This window comes from Rousettus aegyptiacus, unplaced genomic scaffold, assembly GCF_014176215.1.
Source record: "Rousettus aegyptiacus isolate mRouAeg1 unplaced genomic scaffold, mRouAeg1.p scaffold_m13_p_11, whole genome shotgun sequence".
NCBI lineage: Eukaryota > Metazoa > Chordata > Mammalia > Chiroptera > Pteropodidae > Rousettus > Rousettus aegyptiacus.
The window spans coordinates 6,752,839-6,777,355 of NW_023416286.1; the positions used below are offsets into that span (position 1 = coordinate 6,752,839).

Below are 24,517 nucleotides of genomic sequence, written 5' to 3' on the forward strand. Positions count from 1 at the left end.
TATGTAAATACTGTTTATCATCAGGACTCTGTGACTATGAGGTATAATAACTGCAATATTGATTTTTCCAGTGTCTAGGCTGCTCATTTAATTGGGAATCATCATATTCAGAGTAGTAGCCTTTTTGGGAGTCTAAATATGGATTCCTATAACCCTGCCATTCTTTGTTCCAAAGTTTTAGAAATCTTTATTTCTCAAATTTGTTAATTACATTCTAGTATAAAAACTACATTGAAATAATAATGCACATACAGGAAGGTGTACACATCAAAAATTTAACAAGCCACACACACCTAGATAAAAAACCAGAAGATTACCAAAACCCAGAATACCCTCTTGTGGGTTTTCCAGCCACACCCACTCAGCGGTACCCGCGATCCTGACTGATGCGGCTGGTTATAGCACGTTCTGCGGAAGCCCGCACACCGCGTGTGCCGCTGTCTGCTCCTTTTCCTTGTGTCTGTGCGGTCCGTCGAGGTTCTGGTACGGAGTTGCAGTTCAGCCTTTCTCATCGCTCTGGTGTTTTATTGTGGGATGCATTGCTTTCCTTCGAAGAGAATATTTTTATTAATGGCCAATAGTTTCTGAGGTGGATATGGATTTAGAAATCAGCCAAAAGTTGTTCAGAACCAAATCAGGCAAAAAGGGTAGGAGGCCAACAGGATAATACTGCCTTTGCTCAAACATTTTCAAATTCCCCGTGGTGCAGGGCTCGGCCACAGTGTGCTGTTCTAGCCTTACCTGCAGTTACAGCTTCAGAGATGACTTAAATTTATGTGCTCATTTAGGTAATTGGACATCTTTATGGAGCTGGCTCTTCCCACTTTGTATGTCTTCATTTTCTCATCTACTGTGGATTCTGATTTGTTATTTGGGGATTATACTGTAGGCCCCATGTCTTGTTTCTGGTTCTTGGTTAATTTTCTTTGAACTATGACCCAGGATGGGATGTTGTTGTTTTTGTCACCCATATTGTGTGGTTCGATTCTCCCAGAAATTGTCTTCATGGTCACTTTTTTTTAACCTTGTTTTAAGTGTTAGGCGACGGTTCTTATGACTGGTTAATAATCCTTTTCAGTGTTATTTGGCTCCATAGGTGGTAGGTAACTGCCTTCTTGGGCATACCCTTATTATTTTTATCTCATTAGTTCCAGGCAAAAATTAGTTTTTGATTATTACTTTATTGCCTGAACAGTTTTAATGTTTGGGAGCATTGTAATATAGGGTCTGATAGGGATCCAAAAAGTGACCCTTGTGGTCCTTTCCTGAGATCTGAGTCGGTGAAGATTCACAGAGAAGAGAGATGCCAGAGATCACGCCTGTACAACTGACAACTCCCGTCTGGGAGGTCGTGTCTTCTGGCAGGCAGTGGGCTTCTGCAGCTGAACACAGACTTAAACAGGTGAGCACTGGCGTGGCCCCAGCTCCCTTACCCGGGGCCGCCCCTGCCAGCTGAGCGTAGAGGAACCGTGTCCTCAAGAGGCCCCTGAGCAGGCACAATCCTCTCTCTGTCACCTGCCACGTGCGTCATGCCTCTCTCCGGGGGTGCGGTGTGGGTGGAGAGTGTTGTGAGTGTGGGAGCAGGGAGGCCACGAGCACGGTATTTATGGAGCTCCCTTCACATGGTGGGAGCCATCACAAATATGGTTACACGATTATGTGGGTGACACAGAGCACTGTGGGGTTCTATTTACTGATGATCAGTAAAAACCGATTGGCCAGTTTGGGAAGGATAGCTGCATAAAAATGAAACGTGAGGGTTTTTCTCTACAATGGGTACTTCGTTAATTCTATAGCTCAAGCAAAATCTCACTGTTGATCGTTTTACCTTTTACTTGTATCTTACACAAATCCTGAGCTAACTACTAAGTAGTTGCTTGTATTCTCCCTTTTTACTGCCCTTTCCCGTTAGCACCTAAACACGTTTCAGTCTTTCTCATTTTGGGGGACACTAAACAAGCCCTGACTGTGATTTCCTTTCTTGCGCCCTGTCATAGGAGCAGTGTATGCCTGTCGTCACCCATGGTCTCAGTTCCCCCGTGGCTCAGTAGCCATCTCAGTGATCAGACCTACTGTCACGGTGTCCCAGTGCTTGTGTTCAGGTCACCCTTCTTTTACCTCACGATGGCCCCATGGCACGAGAGTGGTGATGCTGGCAATTCGAATGTGCCGAAAATAAGCCGTAAAGTACGTCCTTTACGTAGAGGAAAAAGCAGAACATATATAGTTTGTCTGCAGTTTCAGGCTTCCCCCGGGGGATCTTGGGGTGTGTCCCCCACAGATAAGGGGGGCCAGTGTACTTCCATGTCATCCATTATCACTGCAAACAAACTTTTGCTTCTGTTATCATTCCAGTAAAATTGCCTGGTTGAGGTGACCAGTTAATGGGCTTTTTTATTGTTGAATCCAGTAGTCATTTTTTGTTCTTTTACCCGATCTCCCCGAACCTTAGATACTATCGATCACTTTCTCTTTGAACCCTGGCTTTTATGTCATTCTCTCCTGGTATTCTTACACTGCTTTGTCTGTTTTTCCAAATTGCATTCTTCAGTTTACCCCTAAGCATGGGTTAGGTTAGAAGCTCCTTGCTCAGCTCTTTTGTTTTGTTCCTCACTTTCTTTGCATGTACTCGGCGACTCCCAGGCATCCACTTACAGTGCATGCGCGGTCACCTCCACATCTGCAGTTGCCACCCCAGCCTCAGAAGGAATAGTGTTGTGTCGTGTAGTGGCTACAGGCCTGGACTTTGTACTCACACAGATCTGGGTTCAAACTTGACTCCCATGTGTGACTTTGAACAAATCACCCCACCCCCAGCCTGTTTCCTTCTCAGTGACATGCTAATACAGCAACGTCCTTCCACGAGAGTATACCTGAGGCCCTCAAGATTCAAGTACATAGAATGTAAGATTGCTGTATTACAGTCGTACATTTTATGTTAATGAAAGAAGAATGAGGGTTGAGTGTAGGATGGCAGGCCATCACAAATTACTAATTGAGTTTTATCCAATTTTGCATTATCACAGTCGGGCAGGTCATTGCGGAGCTTCATTGTGACATTTTACTCATAGTAGGCATTACACTAGAGATCAGATGACATATACACACTACATACAGTTTAACCCAGTACCTGCCACATAATAAATACCGATGAAATGACAGCTGTTATCATTTTGTACTTGAGTTCATAAGTATCTCAAAATCAGCGTTTTCACAACTTGAGGCTTCATCCTCTCCCCAAAACTGTACCTCCTTTTGAACGATCCTACTGAGGAAGGTGACTTATCGTGCACGAAGCTGCTCAGGGGCGAATCCTCACTGTGTTTTCCTCGTTCCCCACGGTGTGCCGGTTCCATTAATTAAACTTTCGGGGACGGTCCCTTTCTCTTAGTGAACCGCCACTGGCGTGTGCACCCCGCGTCACTGTGGCCTTCGTGCTCCAGTCCCTTCCGAGGTCCCCTCCCTTCACCACTCACCCCTCATCGCATCCCGTCGCCCCCCTGCAGGAGGCTGTCCGGTGATGCTGCCATGTTCTTGCGGACTGTCGGCTTTCCGTGACAGTGAACTTGGCCGTGACTTATTGAGTGTCTCATTCTGTCCCCTGAGCACTTGCAGATTGGTGAGTGTGAGTGCTCGAGCAGAGTCCCGTGAGTTTTGTCACCACCGTGTGGCACAGTGCTTACTGCAAAGGGCTGCTCGGTAAAATATTTTTTATCTGAATAAAGGTTTTTTCATATCTGTATTTTTGTGCATGATGTTCCTTTTGCTTAGAACACTTTATTATTTTCATCCTCCACTTTGCATTGCTGACTTTTATTCGTCTTTTAATATTCAGCTTATAAACCTTCACCGAAGGCTTCTTTACCATCCCTTCCCACACGCCCGCCCCTGCCAGGCAGACCTGATGTACTGGGCTCCACTAATCCTATCTGCCTCATTATAGTCATGTTTCTACTGTGCTAGGCTATAAAGTCCTTGAGAGCCGGAGCAACCTGTTATTTTTGTATTCTCAGTGCCAGGTTGACAGATGTGGTGGGGCGTGTTAATGCCTCTGTATGTTGGTATTGGGGAGCCAGGTACAAAGGTGGAAAGGCAAATCTCTGGCATTGCGCGTATGGGTGAGCATCTCTTTTTTAAAATAAGAGTCTTCTTTCATCTTATTCATTCTCCACAGTCACGACATGATAGAGCCTGTAGCATCATCTTCATTTGAGAGACGAAGACATTAACGCTGAATTAAGTGATTTGATTGAGTTGCAGAGTTGGAGCTGCGATTGTGTTTTTTTCCCCCTCTTATTTCCAGGTCTAGATTATTTCTGTATTAAGTGTTTTGAGTAAATGAGTGACCATACACTGGGGAATAGTTAGAAGAGCAGGTAAATGGGTTTTCGAGGAAATAAATAGGAAAAAAAAGCAGTCGAGTCAGACCAGTGGTATGAATGTCTAATAGGTTGGCACCAACATCCTATTTATTTATTTATTTATTTATTTATTTATTTATTTATTTATTTATACGTGTGGCCTCACGCCCTGTTCCTTTTCATGACAAGAAACTGCAATAAACATTTGTTTGACTTTACCCTATGTGCCAGGCATCATGCTGGACAAAGATAACATAAAGATGAATAAACTGAAGGGGCTCAGAGCTGAACGTGGACAGCAATGGGAATAATACCGTCATTTAGGGTGACTGGCCCTCCGTCACATACTGAGCGCAGAGTCGGTGCAGGAGGTGGGTGGTACGTGGGCATCTCGCAGAGGCGCTGGCTCATGTTCCATCTCAAACGTTCGGGGCAAGGACTGCGAACTTCATGTCCGGAGGGACAGCGTGTTCACACTGTCCACTGTGACACAACTTTGTGATGATGTATGCTATTCAGTACAGAGAGAACGGCATCTCGTGTATGTTTGGAAAGATCTTTAGAAAAAGTAGCAGTTTTAGGTGCCAGCCTCAGGTGTGCGGCTCAGCGGTATTCCCAAGATGTCGGTGCAGGATATGTGCCACAGGAGTGTTCTGGGTCACTGCTTCCATGGCTGCTTGTGAGACACAGGGCCCGCCCCTCCCCTCGGCCAGGCGGCCCTGGTCTCTCACCTGGAATGTGGAGGTTACCTGGAAACCCTCCACATCCCTGCCTCTCTGGTTAACACAACACAGCACTGCTAGCGTTATCTTTCTAAATATTACTTTCCCACTTCCTAGCTGAAAATCTTTCAAAGGCTTCCCCTTTTTCATTGGAACACAGGACAGAAATCCTTGAACGTTTCCTGTGAGGCTCTTCATTACCTGGTTCCGTTTTCTGGGTGTCATAAAGGTGCCTGGCACGTGGAAAGGGCACGTCAGCGTTTGCTGTCGTGGTGGCCGTTACGATCGCCCTCCTTACCGCCCTCGTCGTCACCCATGATCTTTCTCACGTTGGAAGGCAGCGTGTTCCTCCCGCTTGGGTGTGGCGTGCAAGATTCTCACTGTCCGTTCATCTTACACAGCCCACGTGTGCGAGCGTGGTGTTGAGTGCTGCGTAGCTCTCGTAGTCCTGTCCTGTTTAATCGTTTTTAACAGTTTATCTACTAGCTGCCTCCCCATTAGACCGGAAGGCAAAGTCTGGGACCACGTCTGTTTTGTTCTTTCTATCTCTAGCTCTCGGTGAATGTTGACTGACCAAATGCCTCTCAAGTCACGGGAGGCTGTTAAGCCTAGAAGAGCTCGAATTCCTTCGGTAAGACCAGTGGTCTCTGTCTTTGCTGCCAGGTTTGGCCTGAGGCACCCAAACACACACACACACACACACACACACACACACACACACCTCACAGAGTTGTAGACATGTTCTTGGTCAGGGAAATGGCTTGCTTTAGGCAGATGGCCGGTTAGATGCTCATGGAGCAATTCTTTGAAGTTCGTAATTATTGGTGGTTCCCATAAGCAAGCAGAGGAACTATATGAAAAAGTCTCCCTTTCTTTATCATAAAGTCAGAATTAATGAATTAATTTTATACTTTGTAGAGACACTCCAAAAAAATTTTTAAATTCAGACGTCTTTCCATTCTTACCTATAATATCTGAATATTATATGATGATAGCCTATACAAAAAGCCCATTGGGAGCTTATCAGATGACTTTATTTCTGTTGTTGAAGTGTAATTTGTGCCTATTAAGTACCTACTACTTTCTTCTTTGCCTTTTTTTCTGAATAAGATTCCCTTCTCTTACATAGCAAGGATTTAGTTTGCATTAAAATGCCTCATTCAGTCTTAACTGTGTTTTTGCTATGTTTGGAGTTTATTTATGGCTCTTCTTTTACGTAATGATGTGCTCAGACTCTATAAAACAGTGTTTTCTTAAGACACAGTAATTTCTATAGCCATCAGGTGAGAATTGTGACAATTCCAGCTTTTTCTAAGAACGGATTTAATTATGTTCTAGCACAGCACCTCCTCTGGGGATATTCAGGTATGGTCACCGACTGAATGTGCCATCTGTAGCGTGACGTTTTTGTTCATTTGATTCTTTGAATCCTGTTTGTTCATTTACCTAAGCAGCTGGAAATCATGTCAGTATTTTTTTCTCGTAATAACACTTAAAGGAGAGAGGAAACGGTATGGATAAGGGTGTATAGTTGGTGGTTCTACACACCACAACAAAATTGTATTTAAATGGCTTGGAAACAGTCATTTTATAGAACATTTAGTCTCAGATGAAAGAACTATGCTGAAATTTATAGTTCAAGCTGTGGTCTTTAATGGGAACGTATGAGAGTGAACACACCTTTGTGATATGATGCACATAAATATTGTCATTAAAAAGGATAGATGGGAATCAATTCTGGGTATGTGACAATTTAGTGAGAGGACCTTATGGCTTATGTGATGGAGGTGAGGAGTAGCTGAACAAAAGTAAAGTGGCTAACACAGCTTTCATTGGGAACAATCGGCTGATTGTCCTTACAATGACTAGTGTGTCATTTTATTGACTGTCTTTTTCTTAAATAAAAGTTTTTGACCCAACACATTATTTTTCCCCCAGTTCATGTTTCACTTGGAAAATCAGATGATGTGAGATTTGCTTTACAGAATTTTTTTATGGTAAATAATATTTTGGAGTCAATCTATTCTTTGAAGCGGGCTATGTATACCTGTATTAAAATTAATTTAGAAACTGAGCCACTGATAATTCATATAAATATTAAGTTTGGCTTCTAGCTTGTATTAAAAGTGGCATAGCATTTGCAGCTATTATTCCTGTATATTCTTAAACCTCAATCAATATATCTTATATTTTTAAGGTGTAATCAAAGGGGAAGACAAAATCTCGCTAGAAGTGGGCCGCGTAGTTCCCGCCCGCTCAGGAACTCAGGGTGACGGGTTATCCCTCCAGGTTCAAGGTGGGAAGCCAGGAAGGCAGCAGCGGCAGCGCTGGCTTCTTGGGGAGATTTGGGCCCTGGCACCATGCTGGGGCCCCCTTGGCATGCTCCATCCACGGTTGAGTGGAGGTGTCCACTGGTCCCCCACAGTGCCCGCCGTGCCACCACCAGCCTGGCGGGGTGCTACACGGAGAGCTCAGGGGCAGGCAGGCTTTGCTGTCCTTCCTTGGCCTGCTTTTCTTCTTTTCCTTTTCGTTTCTTTGAAGACTCAACTGCCCTACAGTTTACCATCTAATTGGACCTCCACTTTATCACGTGTGCGTCTGTAAGGAGATTTGGATATCTCTGCACAGTGGAGCATTGCTGGAACTCATCGCCCATCACAGCTGCCATTGCCACTTTCTGTACAAGAAAAGTATCAAAACGGTTGCTGGACTCACAGCCTGGTCGTCAGAGTGGCCAGCTGGCTGTGACTCTGGAAGAGGCTGGTCAGGGGTAGTGAACTCCCAGTTAATGAGAGAAATATGGGCTGAGATTCTTTGCTTAAGTACATTTAGAAGTAGACTATACTATCCTATTTCTATCCATGCTGAAAATCTTCCTCAAAGTTAGTGCTGAACATAAGCGTATAAAAAACATAAACAAAAACAGTGCAGTCTTTCAGTGGTGATTCAGCGTGTCGATGTTATTATTTTGAATTAATCTATAGTAAAGTAAAAACTATCCTTAAAATACTTTTTTCTAAATTAAATAATCCTATTACCAAACTCTGTCCCTAGAAACACTTTTGATACTGTATGGTTAACTTCTTTTGACAGTGTCAATAACTAATTATAAAGGCTAGGCCACGAAAACACAGGTCATTTATTAAAAGGCTGTAAATTATTTTGCCGATCCTGTTAGAGGTGCTTTACAATTTCAATAGCTTTCTAACCAGGACATGAAGACTTAGACCGTTTTCTGTGTTAACATTTATATTTTAGTATTAAAAGGTATAGGCTTAAATACAAAATAAATGTAAATCAAGACTTCAGATCGAATTGACTTTTTTACTTAGAATTATTGCCTTCAGCATTTTCTCTCTCCTTTATTTTCTACTGTTTTTTTTTTTTTCAATTGAGCATGACTGGTGTGTTAGCTGCATGTTATATGTGGTGTGTGTGTTTTATTGACATTTATATATTAATATTAGATGGCTTTCCTGAAGGTAGGTATGTGTTTTGTAAATTGCCAAATTTCATGCCAGGATACTGGGTAGTATTATCTACAAAATGCATGTTCTGTGGTACTTAATTACATAGAACATAGTGTGGTGCATATTTAATTTTTCATTTTCTGAGTGTTCTGAACCTTAACTCATTTTGTATATTTGGTTTTATATCTTTGCCTTACTAATGATTTGGATGGTCTGTTATCGTTAATTCAATTCAGTAAGCATTTTTAAAAACATTACTGTTAAAAATTAACTATAAAAGTTATATTTTAATGGAACTCATAGACCAAGGAAGCTGTACCAGTCAGATTACTACTTTATTTATCCTAAATTACACAGTGTAGAAGCTGAAAATATTCAGAATTTGAGTATCGACAGCTTCCAGAAGTTGCAAAACTGTGTGAACTTGCTTAAATTTTTATGGCAGTCATTTTAAAATATTTCATTGTAACATGAAAGGTAATTTTCTTGGTGAAGGCGAAGTCCTCTTCGGACATATAAGGCTGTGAGATGAGGGTGGCCTTCCTCGGTAAAAGATAATGATACACACAGGTTTCAAGGTCCCTGAGGTGTACTCTCTTTTATATCCTTTTTCAAAATTGGTCTTTTAAGAGGCTAGAAATTATATGTATGTAGGGAGAAAATAGAATGTTAATTTTCTATGAGATTGAATTTGAGATGCTTTTTATTTCTCCGTATGGACAAATACATACCGATAGGTATGTAGTGTCATTTTAAAATTTTGTTCCTATTGGTGTTATAAATACCCTGAAACGCAAAACGCACTTAGAAATAAAATGTTATTTTCTAGACCAGTAGTTAAAAATCAGCAAAAGCCTCTTTCCCTAGACAGAATCTTATTAGTCTCCCGGTTCGTAAAACACGCAAGTGCAGCTGTGCGGTGGCGACGGCCCCTGCCGCTCGTCCCTGACGCGTTTCTGCAGGACCCAGGGCTCTGAAGCACACAGAGCTGTGGATGTGCCGTGACGGGGGCACGTAGATGGGGCAGTCTCGAGACCTAGACCCTCTTCCCCATCCTCTTTCCAGATGAGAGAATTCGCTCAGCCTACCCGGCCAGTTAGCATTTGAAAGGAAATGCCCGCAGGTCCCTTGCTGTCTCAGCTTCTGAGGGTCTCGAGCAGCAGAGACTGAGGCTCCAGCCTCCGTGCTTACTCTTTACGCCCTTCTCCTTATCCTGTGCAGCCATGTGGCTCCTGGAAACTGGAAAAAAAGTTCATGTTGGGTTTGCTTGTAAGTTACCCCTAAGTAAAATGACACTTATTTAAACTTTGCGCACTTTTCTTAAGTGCTTTTAAGTAACCACTAAAAATTATTTTCCATGTTGAGTCGATGTGTGGATCTATATAGGATAATTTTTAAAACACATGTAAATGCATTTTACATATTTATTTTAAATAAGCACCTTCTAGAGAGACTTGTTTCTCCCATAGGTTATTATAAACATGGACTTGTGTATAGATTCTCTATCATTATTATTTAAAAATAATTTTTGCCCAGTATTGCTGAATTTTTGCCTTTTTACAGTGTACGTAAAACTCTTAAAAGGACTTTCTAGTACTACCTAATCTGCCAGAATAGAAAGCTAAATAAGCAATAGTAGAATTGTGTGTATTTATAATATGTCTATGTATGACTTACAGGAAGACCATGTACTCAGCTGCAGCTTCTAAATCCAGAACGATTTGCACGCCTTATCAAAGAAGTAATGAATACATTCTGGCCTGGCAGAGAGCTAATTGTTCAGTGGTATCCATTCGATGAAGACAGAAATCACCCATCTGTTTCATGGCTTAAAATGGTTTGGAAGAATCTCTACATACATTTTGCAGAAGATTTGAGCTTATTTGATGAGATGCCACTTATACCCAGAACTACACTAGAAGAAGGTCAGACGTGTGTGGAGCTCATTAGACTCAGGGTTCCATCCTTAGTCATTTTAGATGATGAATCCGAAGCCCAGCTTCCAGAATTTTTAGCTGACATTGTACAAAAACTTGGAGGGATTGTCCTTAAAAAATTAGATGCCTCCATACAACATCCGCTTATTAAAAAATACATCCACCCACCATTACCAAGTGCTGTTTTGCAGATAATGGAGAAGATGCCATTGCAGAAACTGTGTAATCAAATCGCTTCGCTCCTTCCCACACACAAAGATGCCCTGAGGAAGTTCTTAGCCAGTTTAACTGATAGCAGTGAAAAGGAGAAAAGAATAATTCAGGAATTGGCAATATTCAAGCGAATTAACGATTCGTCTGGGCAGGGAGTCTCCTCCTACACGAAGCTGAAAGGCTGCAAGGTCCTGCACCACGCTGCCAGGCTGCCCCCAGCCCTGCGTCTCTCACTCCCAGTGGTGGACAGCAGCGACGAAGCCACCATTCGCTTGGCAAACATGTTGAAAATAGAGAAGTTGAAGACGACTAGTTGCTTAAAGCTTGTTTTAAAAGACATCGAAAATGCATTTTATTCACATGAAGAGATAACACACCTCATGTTATGGATGCTTGAGCATCTGTCCTCTCTCAAAAATGAGAATCCAAATGTGCTAGATTGGCTAATGCCACTGAAATTCATTCAGATTTCACAGGAGCGGATGGTATCAGCCAGTGAACTCTTCGATCCTGACATAGAAGTCCTAAAGGACCTCTTTCTTGGCGAAGAAGAAACTTGCTTCCCACCTTCAGTTTTTACCTCACCAGATATTCTTCACTCTTTAAGACAGATTGGTTTAAAAAACGAAGCCAGTCTCAAAGAGGAAGATGTCGTGCAAGTGGCAAAAAAAATCGAAGCCTTACAGGTCAGTTCCTGCCCAAATCAGGATGTTCTCCTAAAGAAAGCCAAAACGCTCTTACTGGTTTTAAATAAGAATCATGCCCTGTTGCAGTCACCCGAAGGAAAGATGACCCTGAAGAAAATTAAGTGGGTTCCAGCTTGCAAGGAAAGGCCCCCCAATTACCCAGGCTCGTTGGTCTGGAAAGGGGACCTCTGCGACCTTTGCACACCCCCGGATATGTGCGACGCAGCCCACGCGGTTCTGGTTGGCTCAGCTCTCCCTCTTGTTGAAAGTGTCCATATAAACTTGGAGAAAGCTTTAGGCATCTTCACAAAACCTAGCATCAGTGCTGTCTTAAAACACTTTAAAATTGTCGTTGACTGGTATACGTCAAAAACTTTTAGTGATGAAGATTACTACCAATTCCAGCATATTTTGCTTGAAATTTATGGATTCATGCATGATCATTTAAATGAAGGGAAAGACGCTTTCACAGCCTTAAAATTTCCATGGGTTTGGACTGGCAAAAAATTCTGTCCCCTTGCCCAAGCTGTGATAAAACCATTCCATGATCTTGACCTTCAGCCTTATTTGCATAGTGTGCCTAAAACCATGGCAAAATTCCACCAACTCTTTAAGGTCTGTGGCTCTATAGAGGAGTTGACATCAGATCACATTTCCATGGTTATTGAGAAGGTATACCTCAAGAGTGATCAAGATCTCAGCGAACAAGAAAGCAAACAAAATCTTCATCTTATGCTGAATATCATCAGATGGCTGTATAGCAATCAGATTCCAGCCAGTCCCAACACACCGGTTCCTATACATTATAGCAGAAACCCGTCTAAACTTATCATGAAGCCAATTCACGAATGCTGCTACTGTGACATCAAAGTCGATGACCTTAATGACTTGCTGGAAGACTCAGTGGAGCCCATCATTCTGGTGCATGAGGACATACCCATGAAGACCGCAGAATGGCTGAAAGTCCCGTGCCTTAGTACAAGATTGATCAGTCCTGAAAACATGGGATTTGAGCAGTCAGGACAGAGAGAACCACTTACTGTAAGAATTCAAAATATCCTGGAGGAATATCCTTCAGTGTCAGATATTTTCAAAGAACTGCTTCAAAATGCCGATGACGCAAATGCAACAGAATGCAGTTTCATGATTGATATGAGAAGAAATATGGACATTAGAGAGAATCTCCTGGACCCAGGGATGGCAGCTTGTCATGGACCCGCATTGTGGTCATTCAACAATTCCGAATTCTCAGATTCAGATTTCGTGAACATTACTAGGTTAGGAGAATCTTTAAAAAGAGGAGAAATTGACAAAGTTGGAAAATTTGGTCTTGGCTTTAATTCCGTGTACCACATCACCGACATCCCCATCATCATGAGTCGAGAATTCATGATAATGTTCGATCCCAACATCAACCACATCAGTAAACACATTAAAGACAGATCGAATCCTGGGATCAAAATTAATTGGAGTAAACAACAGAAGAGACTTCGGAAATTCCCCAATCAGTTTAAACCGTTCATAGACGTGTTTGGCTGTCGGTTGCCTTTGACCGTGGAAGCACCGTACAGCTACCGTGGGACTCTCTTCCGACTTTCCTTTAGGACTCAGCAGGAAGCGAAAGTGAGTGAACTGAGCAGCGCCTGCTATAACACGGCAGATATTTACTCTCTCGTGGATGAATTCAGCCTCTGTGGACACAGGCTTATCGTTTTCACTCAGAGTGTAAACTCGATGTACTTGAAGTACTTGAAGATCGAGGAAAGCAATCCCAGCTTAGCACAAGACACAGTCATAATTAAAAAAAAACTCTGCTCTTCCAAAGCTTTGACCGCACCCGTGTTAAGTGTTTTAAAAAAAGCTGCTGAGCTCATGAAGACGTGCAGCAGCAGTGACAAAAAGCTCCTTGCCGATGCCCCGAAGTCGTCTTGCATCCTTCAGATCACAGTGGAAGAGTTCCATCATGTGTTCAGAAGGATCGCTGATTTGCAGTCGCCACTTTTTAGAGGTCCGGATGACGACCCGGCTGCTCTCTTTGAAATGGCTAAGTCTGGCCAATCGAAAAAGCCATCGGATGAGTTACCACAAAAAACAGTGGAGTGCACCACGTGGCTTATATGTTCCTGTATGGATACAGGAGAGGCTCTCAAGTTTTCCCTGAGCGAAAACGGGAGAAGGCTGGGGCTGGTTCCTTGCGGGGCAGTGGGGGTTCTGCTGTGTGAAGTCCAGGACCAGACGTGGGCTGTGAAGCCACACACTGGGGAGGTGTTTTGCTATTTACCTTTACGAATCAAAACAGGATTGCCAGTTCACATCAATGGGTGCTTCGCTGTCACTTCAAATAGAAAAGAAATCTGGAAGACAGACACAAAAGGACGATGGAATACCACCTTCATGAGACATGTTATTGTGAAAGCTTACCTAGAGGCACTCAGTGTCCTCCGTGACCTGGCCACAGGCGGGGAGCTCGTGGATTATACTTACTATGCAGTGTGGCCTGATCCTGATTTAGTTCATGATGATTTTTCTGTAATTTGTCAAGGTTTTTATGAAGATATAGCTCATGGAAAAGGGAAAGAGCTGAGCAGAGTCTTCTCTGATGGGTCAACATGGGTTTCCATGAAGAACGTGAGATTTCTAGATGATTCTATACTTAAAAGAAGAGATGTCGGGCCAGCAGCCTTCAAGATATTTTTGAAATACCTCAAGAAGACTGGGTCAAAAAACCTTTGTGCTGTCGAACTTCCTTCTTCAGTCAAATTGGGATTTGAAGAAGCTGGCTGCAAACAGATACTACTTGAAAATACATTTTCAGAGAAACAGTTTTTTTCAGAAGTGTTTTTTCCTAATATTCAAGAAATCGAAGCAGAACTCAGAGATCCTTTAATGAATTTTGTACTAAATGAGAAAGTGGAGGAATTCGCAGGGATTCTTCGTGTTACCCCGTGTGTCCCTTGCTCGCTGGAGGGACATCCTCTGGTTTTACCATCCAGATTAATTCACCCCGAAGGACGAGTTGCAAAGTTATTTGATACTAAAGATGGACGGTTTCCTTATGGTTCTACTCAAGATTATCTCAATCCTATTATTTTGATTAAACTAGTTCAGTTAGGTATGGCAAAAGATGATATTTTATGGGATGACATGCTAGAACGTGCAGAGTCGGTAGCTGAAATCAATAAAACTGATCATGCCGCTGCTTGTCTACGAAGCAGTATCCTGTTAAGTCTTATTGATGAAAAACTAAAAATAAGGGATCCTAGAGCAAAGGATTTTGCTGCCAAATATCAAACAATCCCTTTCCTTCCATTTCTGACAAAACCAGCAGGTTTTTCCTTGGCTTGGAAAGGTAACAGTTTTAAGCCTGAAACCATGTTTGCAGCAACTGACCTTTATACAGCTGAGCATCAAGATATAGTATGTCTTCTGCAGCCAATTCTAAATGAAAACTCGCATTCCTTCAGAGGTTGCGGTTCAGTGCCGCTGGCTGTTAAGGAGTTCTTGGGATTACTAAGGAAGCCAACAGTTGATCTGGTTGTAAACCAGTTGAAGGAAGTTGCAAAATCAGTTGACGATGGGATTACATTGTACCAGGAGAATATCACCAATGCTTGCTACAAATATCTTCATGAAGCAATGCTGCAAAATGAAGTGACTAAGTTATCAATTGTTGAAAGGTTAAAATCCTTTAGCTTCATTCTAGTTGAGAACGCCTATGTTGGCTCAGAAAAAGTGTCTTTCCACTTGAACTTTGAAGCAGCACCATACCTTTATCAGTTGCCTAATAAATATAAGAACAATTTCCGTGAGCTCTTTGAAAGTGTGGGTGTAAGGCAGTCATTTACTGTCGAAGATTTCGCCCTGGTTTTGGAATCTATTGATCAAGAAAGAGGAACAAAGCAAATGACAGAAGAGAATTTTCAGCTTTGCCGGCGGATAATTAGTGAAGGAATATGGAGTCTCATTAGAGAAAAGAAACAAGAGTTTTGTGAGAAAAATTATGGCAAAATATTATTGCCAGATTCTAATCTTAAGCTTCTCCCTGCTAAATCCTTATGCTACAATGATTGTCCCTGGATAAAAGTAAAGGATACCACTGTAAAATATTGTCATGCGGATATACCCAGGGAAGTAGCTGTAAAACTAGGAGCAGTGCCGAAGCGACATAAAGCCTTAGAAAGATACGCAACCAACATCTGTTTTACAACACTTGGCACTGAATTTGGACAGAAAGAAAAGTTAACCAGCAGAATTAAGAGTATCCTTAATGCCTATCCTTCGGAAAAGGAAATGTTGAAAGAACTTCTTCAAAATGCCGATGATGCAAAGGCCACAGAAATCTGTTTTGTGTTTGACCCCAGACAGCATCCAGCGGACAGGATATTTGATGATAAGTGGGCACCCCTGCAAGGGCCAGCACTGTGTGTGTATAACAACCAGCCTTTTACAGAAGATGATGTCAGAGGAATTCAGAATCTGGGAAAAGGCACCAAAGAAGGAAATCCTTATAAAACCGGACAGTACGGAATAGGATTCAATTCGGTGTATCATATTACAGACTGTCCTTCTTTTATTTCTGGCAACGACATCCTATGTATTTTTGACCCTCATGCCAGATATGCCCCGGGCGCCACATCCATGAGTCCTGGACGTATGTTTAGAGATCTGGATGCAGATTTTAGGACGCAGTTCTCTGATGTTCTGGATCTTTACCTGGGAACTCACTTTAAACTGGATCATTGCACAATGTTTAGATTTCCTCTTCGTAATGCAGAAATGGCAAAAGTTTCAGAAATTTCTTCAGTTCCATCATCAGACAGGATGGTCCAGAATCTTTTGGACAAATTGCGGTCAGATGGGGCAGAACTGCTAATGTTTCTTAATCACATGGAAAAAATTTCTATTTGTGAGATAGACAAAGCTACTGGAGCTCTAAATGTGCTGTATTCTGTAAAAGGCAAAATCACCGATGGAGACAGGTTGAAAAGGAAGCAGTTTCACGCCTCTGTAATTGACAGTGTGACTAAAAAGAGGCAGCTCAAAGACATACCCGTTCAACAGATAACCTATACCGTGGATACCGAGGACTCGGAAGGAAATCTTACGACGTGGCTAATTTGTAATAGATCAGGTTTTTCAAGTATGGAGAAAGTCTCTAAGAGCGTTGTATCAGCTCACAAGAACCAGGATATCACCCTCTTCCCACGCGGCGGAGTAGCTGCCTGCGTCACCCACAACTACAAGAAACCCCACCGGGCCTTCTGCTTCCTGCCCCTCTCCCTAGAGACGGGGTTGCCATTTCACGTGAATGGCCACTTTGCTCTAGATTCAGCCAGGAGAAACTTGTGGCGTGATGATAACGGAGTTGGCGTTCGAAGTGACTGGAATAACAGCTTAATGACGGCGCTAATAGCTCCCGCATATGTGGAATTATTGATCCAGTTAAAAAAGCGATATTTCCCTGGTTCTGACCCAACATTATCAGTTTTACAGAACACACCTATTCATGTTGTAAAGGACACTTTAAAGAAGTTCTTGTCATTTTTCCCAGTTAACAGGCTTGATCTACAACCAGACCTGTATTGTCTCGTGAAAGCACTGTATGGTTGCATTCATGAAGACATGAAACGTCTCCTGCCTGTTGTACGGGCTCCAAATATCGATGGCTCTGACTTGCACTCTGCAGTTATAATTACCTGGATTAATATGTCAACTTCAAATAAAACTAGACCATTTTTTGATAACTTACTGCAGGATGAATTACAGCACCTTAAAAATGCAGATTATAATATCACAACACGGAAAACCGTAGCAGAGAATGTCTATAGACTGAAACACCTGCTTCTAGAAATTGGTTTCAACTTGGTTTATAACTGCGATGAAACTGCTAATCTGTACCACTGTCTTATAGATGCAGATATTCCTGTGAGTTATGTGACTCCTGCTGATGTTAGATCTTTTTTAATGACATTTTCCTCTCCTGATACTAATTGCCATATTGGGAAGCTGCCCTGTCGTCTCCAGCAGACGAACCTAAAACTTTTCCATAGTTTAAAACTTTTAGTTGATTATTGTTTTAAGGATGCAGAAGAAAATGAGATTGAGGTGGAGGGACTGCCCCTACTCATTACACTGGACAGTGTTTTGCAAACTTTCGATGCAAAAAGACCCAAGTTTCTAACAACGTACCATGAATTGATTCCATCCCGCAAAGACTTGTTCATGAATACGTTATATTTGAAATACAGTAACATTTTATTGAACTGCAAAGTTGCAAAAGTGTTTGACATTTCCAGCTTTGCTGATTTATTGTCCTCTGTATTGCCTCGTGAATACAAGACCAAAAATTGTACGAAGTGGAAAGACAATTTTGCAAGTGAGTCTTGGCTTAAGAACGCATGGCATTTTATCAGCGAATCTGTAAACATGAAAGAAGATCAAGAAGAAACAAAACCAACGTTTGATATTGTTGTCGATACCCTAAAAGACTGGGCACTGCTTCCAGGAACAAAGTTTACCGTTTCGGCCAATCAGCTTGTAGTTCCTGAAGGGGATGTGCTGCTTCCTCTAAGCCTCATGCACATTGCAGTTTTTCCAAACGCCCAAAGTGATAAAGTTTTTCACACGCTCATGAAAGCTGGCTGTATTCAGCTGGCTTTGAATAAAATATGCTCCAAAGACAGTGCATTTGTTCCTATGTTGTCACGTCACACAGCAAACATAGAGAGCCCCACAAGCATCTTGAGGGCTGTACATTATATGGTTCAAACGTCAACTTTTAGAACTGAAAAACTAGTAGAAAATGACTTTGAAGCACTTTTGATGTATTTCAATTGCAATTTGAGTCACTTGCTGTCTCAGGATGACATAAAAATTTTAAAGTCACTTCCATGCCACAAATCCATCAGCGGTCGCTATATGAGCATTGCAAAATTTGGGACTTGCTACGTACTGACAAAAAGCATTCCTTCAGCCGAAGTGGAAAAATGGACACAGTCGTCGTCATCTGCATTTCTCGAAGAAAAAATACACTTAAAAGAACTATATGAGCTGCTTGGTTGTGTACCTGTAGATGACCTTGAGGTATATTTGAAACACCTGTTACCAAAAATAGAAAATCTTTCTTATGATGCAAAATTAGAGCACTTGATCTATCTGAAGAACAGATTATCAGGTATTGAGGAGTTGTCAGAGATCAAGGAACAACTTTTTGAAAAACTGGAAAGTTTACTGATAATCTATGATGCCAACAGTCGACTAAAGCAAGCAAAACATTTCTATGATAGAACTGTGAGAGTTTTTGAAGTTATGCTTCCTGAAAAGTTGTTTATTCCCAAGGACTTCTTTAAAAAATTGGAACAACTTATAAAACCCAAAAATCAAGTTGCCTTTATGACATCCTGGGTGGAATTCTTAAGAAATATTGGACTAAAATATATACTTTCTCAGCAGCAGTTGTTACAGTTTGCCAAGGAAATCAGTGTGAGAGCTAACACAGAAAACTGGTCTAAAGAAACATTGCAAAATACAGTCGATATCCTTCTCTATCACATATTCCAAGAACGAATGGATTTGTTATCTGGAAATTTTCTGAAAGAACTGTCTTTAATACCATTCTTATGTCCAGAGCGGGCCCCCGCCGAATTCATTAGATTTCATCCCCAATATCAAGAGGTCAATGGAACACTTCCTCTTATAAAGTTCAATGGAGCACAAGTGAATCCAAAATTTAAGCAGTGTGACGTGATCCAGCTGTTGTGGACATCCTGCCCTATTCTTCCAGAGAAAGCCACACCCTTGAGTATCAGAGAACAGGAAGGCAGTGACCTTGGTCCACAAGAACAGCTCGAACAAGTTTTAAGTATGCTCAGTGTTAACCTGGACCCGCCTCTTGATAAGGTCATTAATAACTGCAGAAACATATGCAACATAACAACTTTGGATGAGGAAATGGTGAAAACTAGAGCAAAGGTCTTAAGGAGCATATATGACTTTCTCAGTGCAGAAAAAAGGGAGTTTCGTTTTCAGCTGCGGGGGGTCGCTTTTGTGATGGTAGAAGATGGTTGGAAACTTCTGAAGCCCGAAGAGGTAGTGATAAATCTAGAATATGAATCTGATTTTAAACCTTATTTGTACAAGCTGCCTTTAGAACTTGGCACCTTCCATCAGTTGTTCAAACTTTTAGGTACTGAAGATATTATTTCAACTAAGCAATATGTTGAGGTGTTGAGCCGTATATTCAGAAGTTCTGAAGGAAAACAGTTAGATCCCAACGAGATGCGTACAGTTAAGAGAGTAGTTTCTGGCTTGTTCAAGAGTCTTCAGAACGATTCAGTGAAGGTGAGGGGTGACCTTGAGAATGTACGCGACCTTGCACTTTACCTTCCCAGCCAGGATGGTAGATTGGTAAAATCCAGCATCTTGGTGTTTGACGATGCTCCGCATTACAAAAGTAGAATCCAGGGCAATATCGGTGTGCAGATGCTGGTCGACCTTAGCCAGTGCTACTTGGGGAAAGACCACGGGTTCCACACTAAGTTGATAATGCTCTTTCCTCAAAAACTCAGGCCCCGTTTATTGAGCAGTATACTTGAAGAGCAATTAGATGAAGAGACTCCCAAAGTTTGTCAGTTCGGAGCATTGTGTTCTCTCCAGGGAAGATTGCAATTACTCTTGTCTTCTGAACAGTTCATCACAGGACTAATTAGAATCATGAAGCATGAAAATGATAATGCTTTCCTAGCCAATGAGGAAAAAGCCATCAAACTTTGCAAAGCCCTAAGAGAGGGATTGAAAGTGTCGTGTTTCGAAAAGCTTCAAACAACATTAAGAGTTAAAGGTTTTAACCCTATTCCTCACAGTCGAAGCGAAACTTTTGCTTTTTTAAAGAGATTTGGGAATGCGGTCATCCTGCTCTATATTCAACATTCAGACAGTAAAGACATTAATTTCCTTCTAGCATTAGCGATGACGCTTAAATCGGCAACTGACAATTTGATTTCTGACACTTCATATTTAATTGCCATGCTAGGATGCAATGATATTTACAGAATCAGTGAGAAACTGGACAGTTTAGGAGTGAAATACGACTCTTCAGAACCATCGAAACTTGAACTCCCAATGCCCGGCACTCCAATACCTGCTGAAATTCATTATACTCTGCTTATGGATCCAATGAATGTTTTCTACCCAGGAGAATATGTTGGGTACCTTGTTGATGCCGAAGGTGGCGATATCTATGGATCATACCAGCCAACTTACACATATGCAATCATTGTACAGGAAGTTGAAAGAGAAGATGCTGACAATTCTAGTTTTCTAGGAAAGATCTACCAGATCGATATTGGTTACAGTGAATATAAAATCGTTAGCTCTCTCGATCTGTACAAGTTCTCGCGGCCTGAGGAAAGCTCTCAAAGCAGAGACAGTGCCCCTTCCACGCCCACCAGCCCCACGGAGTTCCTTGCCCCCGGCCTGCGGAGTGTCCCGCCTCTTTTCTCTGGGAAGGAGGGCCACAAGACCTCGTCTTCAAAACATCATTCCCCCAAAAAGCTTAAGGTGAATTCGTTACCAGAAATTTTAAAAGAAGTGACAACTGTGGTGGAGCAAGCTTGGAAGCTTCCAGAATCGGAAAGAAAGAAGATTATTAGACGGTTGTATTTGAAATGGCACCCTGACAAAAATCCAGAGAATCATGACATTGCTAATGAAGTTTTTAAACACTTGCAGAATGAAATCAACAGATTGGAGAAACAGGCGTTCCTGGATCAGAATGCAGACAGGGCCTCGAGGCGGACATTTCCAACCTCAGCCTCCCGATTTCAGTCAGACAAGTACTCGTTTCAAAGATTTTATACTTCGTGGAATCAGGAAGCAACAAGTCATAAATCTGAAAGACAACAACAGAATAAAGAAAAGTGTCCGCCTTCGGCTGGACAGACCTATTCTCAGAGGTTCTTTGTTCCTCCCACTTTCAAGTCGGTTGGTAATCCAGTCGAAGCACGTCGGTGGTTAAGACAAGCCAGGGCAAATTTTTCAGCCGCCAGGAATGACCTTCATAAAAATGCCAACGAATGGGTGTGCTTTAAATGTTACCTTTCTACCAAGTTAGCTTTGATTGCCGCTGACTATGCTGTGAGGGGGAAGTCCGACAAAGACGTGAAGCCGACTGCCCTTGCGCAAAAAATAGAGGAATACAGTCAGCAACTTGAAGGACTGACAAACGATGTCCACACATTGGAAGCTTACGGCGTCGACAGCTTAAAAACAAGATATCCTGATTTGCTTCCTTTCCCACAGATTCCAAATGACAGGTTTACTTCTGAGGTCGCTATGAGGGTCATGGAATGTACTGCCTGTATCATAATAAAACTTGAAAACTTTATACAACAAAAAGTGTGAAAGTATTTAAAGAAAACAGTAGAGCTAGCTCTTGAATGTGTCATAGCACACGTATGAACTGCTATCCTTCCTTCAGCTTTGGGGAGCACTTTGCAGATCGTTCGGGAAGAATCTGGGAGTTGTTACGAACACGAACATCAACAGAACACCTTAACTGAATCTAAAAGAACTATTTTGAAGACAGCGGTGAACTGCAAAGTGGCCGCGTGTTTTTGAGTGGCTAGGATGGCATAGCATTGAACTGCACTTTATATAACCAAAGCTTAGTCTGTTAGAGTCTATACTTGTCTCCAGTTAGGATGAAGTTAATTTTATGTTTTTATCATGGTATTTTTGAAGGAGCTGATGAAACACTGGACATATCATTGGTCTAAACAAGGAAGGGGAATTAAGTCTTGGAGTTTATCATTTCTTTAAGTGGATCCTCTTGGATGTGCTTTTTCTTATCAGCTGGATCTGATTATGAATTTGTTGCAATCTTACTTCATAAATACTCAGTACATTTAAAAATGGTACCATATTTTAATCCTGAATATTACTTGATTGAGAGTATGCAGATAGTATTTAGGGTGCAATGAGTGCACTTTATATCTTTATTTTAAATGTTTTTTTACACTGTATGTTTACAGGCTTCCTCTTTCATGAACATAGCATATGGAAAACTCAAAATGGTGGCAGTTTTTATCACCAGATGTTAATATTACTTCCAAGAACTGCTTACCAAATGACATTATCAACTGTTAGAACATTTGCTTTGTGTTTGTACATATTTTTCACAAATGTCCTAATTTATATGGTGTTATTGAACAGGATGCAAACTTTTGTTGTCTAAAGGTGCTGCAGTTAAAAAAAACTTTAGTCTTTCAACATGGCACTTAGTGGAGCTTTTTGGATTTTACTTTGAAAACATTAAAAATGTGAAATCGTGACAATATCCAGTAGTTTATGAAAAAGGAATTATCAGCTTGTATTTTACCCATGAATGATTCAGAACTGATGTTTAATTTTCATCATGTGTGAATGTTCTACCATAGGTATTAACATATATTTCTTTTGCAGAATTTGAAAGGAAGGTAATGATAATTAGTTTATGTAAGTGCGTAGGCTGCAAATCATGCTAAATATAATATCTTATGCAATTAAGGGCTTACGGAACACATGGAAACTTTTTTACTTTTATCGGTAATAAGGAATGTTTGCGCCTCCACCTTCTATTGCTTCTGGATGTGAAGCCATGTAATTATTTCCGCTATTATATGAAGTGCCATAATTTTAATAAAGCAAATGTCCATATGAAATCATTGTAACTGGTATTTCCTGAGAAATAGTTCATTGAAAATCAATATCTTTCTATATTAAGTTTTGATATGAGTGTACACATGTTTATTGGATGTATCAGCATAGATTTTTCCCTATACTATACCGTAATTTTAGTAGATTTCTTTTTTATGATTGAATATAAAGTACTAGGTTTATTAGGTGCTCATTGATTTAGTTGAGTTTATTTCACCTTTTAAGGGAGTAAGATCAGTTGACATATATGGTATATGTATGTATATATTTGGAAATAGATACATTAAATATGGTTCTTCTGTAGGTAAAGACTGAATTGGTATTTTTTGTGCCACAGGGAAGAGGGCTTCATGTTTGGGGCTAATACACATTTGATCCCTGACAGACAAGAAATGTCCATCTTTGTACCTGAGGCTCAAGGTCAGGGAGACAGAGCTGAGAATTCTCTGTTCTGGGTCCGCCCGGAATTCTGGGTCTTCGGGTTTCTCTAAAGAAATGCTTAATATTTTTAAACACAAATTTAGCACTTGAAATATATTTTACTGCTTTTGGAAATTAAATCTTATGGAGGAAACTTTGTCTAGCCTTTGTGATAGTTGATCTAGTTGGAGTTTTGTGTTTTATCTAGAATTTCTTTTTTAAAAAAATTACAGGCTCACAATCCCTTATATGAAATGTTTGGATTTAAATGTATTTTACAATTTGGATTTTAGAAAGTTTTTAATGAAGCATTCCCATCAGGGGTGGGCAGCACCCTTTAATCAAACATGTTACTATTTGGGCAGTGAAATCTATGAATATTCACACTAAGTGGAACACATAGACCTGATGAATGGCCTCATCTAGATTTAGGTCAGGTTTTGACACCAGTAGTTTGCAGCTGACGTATTTGGAAAGTTTTCACTTTTTTAAAGAGCTTTTTAGATTTTAGAAGGAATTTTGAACCTGAACTAATTCTTTTATGCTTTTTTTTTCCCTTTTAAACTGGGGGCGGGGCCTGATTAAAGCGGACACAACCCAGTGGCCACCGGGTGAGGGCTCTGCAGCTTCTGCCCCCTTGCCGTCCCCAGAGAAGCAGAGGGTAATCTGGTGGCCATGTTGGGGTCAGGCAGTTGGGGGCGGGGGCAGGAACTACATGCGTGTAGCTCAGCCCTTCCTGCTGTTTTGGATTTGGCCGCACCCACCTACCCTGCACGCAGCGGGCTGTGGGAGTTGGGAGCCTGCCTTTCTGCTCAGGACCAGTAAAGTTCATGTTTTATTTAGCTGTCAAGTTTTAGAAGTCCATTTTGCTACAGATCAGAGTTCTTTACTATCGAGCTGATACTGTAGTCATCTTTTCGACTCATGTGTAGTTCTCAGTTGGTTTGGAAATTGGAAAAGAGCTAAGGGTTATCACTAAAGTATCAATAGCCAGTGATCTATAACCATTTAGTA

At 41.4% G+C, this 24,517-nt stretch overlaps 1 protein-coding gene across 3 annotated transcripts in view; it reads left to right on the forward strand.

Moving 5' to 3' along the window:
• The window catches only part of SACS (sacsin molecular chaperone), a 78,677-nt gene extending 55,291 nt beyond the window's left edge, over nucleotides 1–23,386 (forward strand). For 2 of the 3 annotated variants that reach the window (XM_036228466.1, XM_036228467.1), the window contains 2 exons: nucleotides 6,422–6,448; nucleotides 10,233–23,386. In XM_036228466.1, coding sequence (XP_036084359.1) covers nucleotides 6,422–6,448; nucleotides 10,233–21,790 — 11,585 coding nt within the window. In that variant the 3' untranslated portion in view covers nucleotides 21,791–23,386. The remainder of the gene's footprint in view (nucleotides 1–6,421; nucleotides 6,449–10,232) is intronic. The other variant, XM_016162657.2, reaches the window with a different exon arrangement.
• The last annotated feature ends 1,131 nt before the right edge of the window (nucleotides 23,387–24,517 follow it).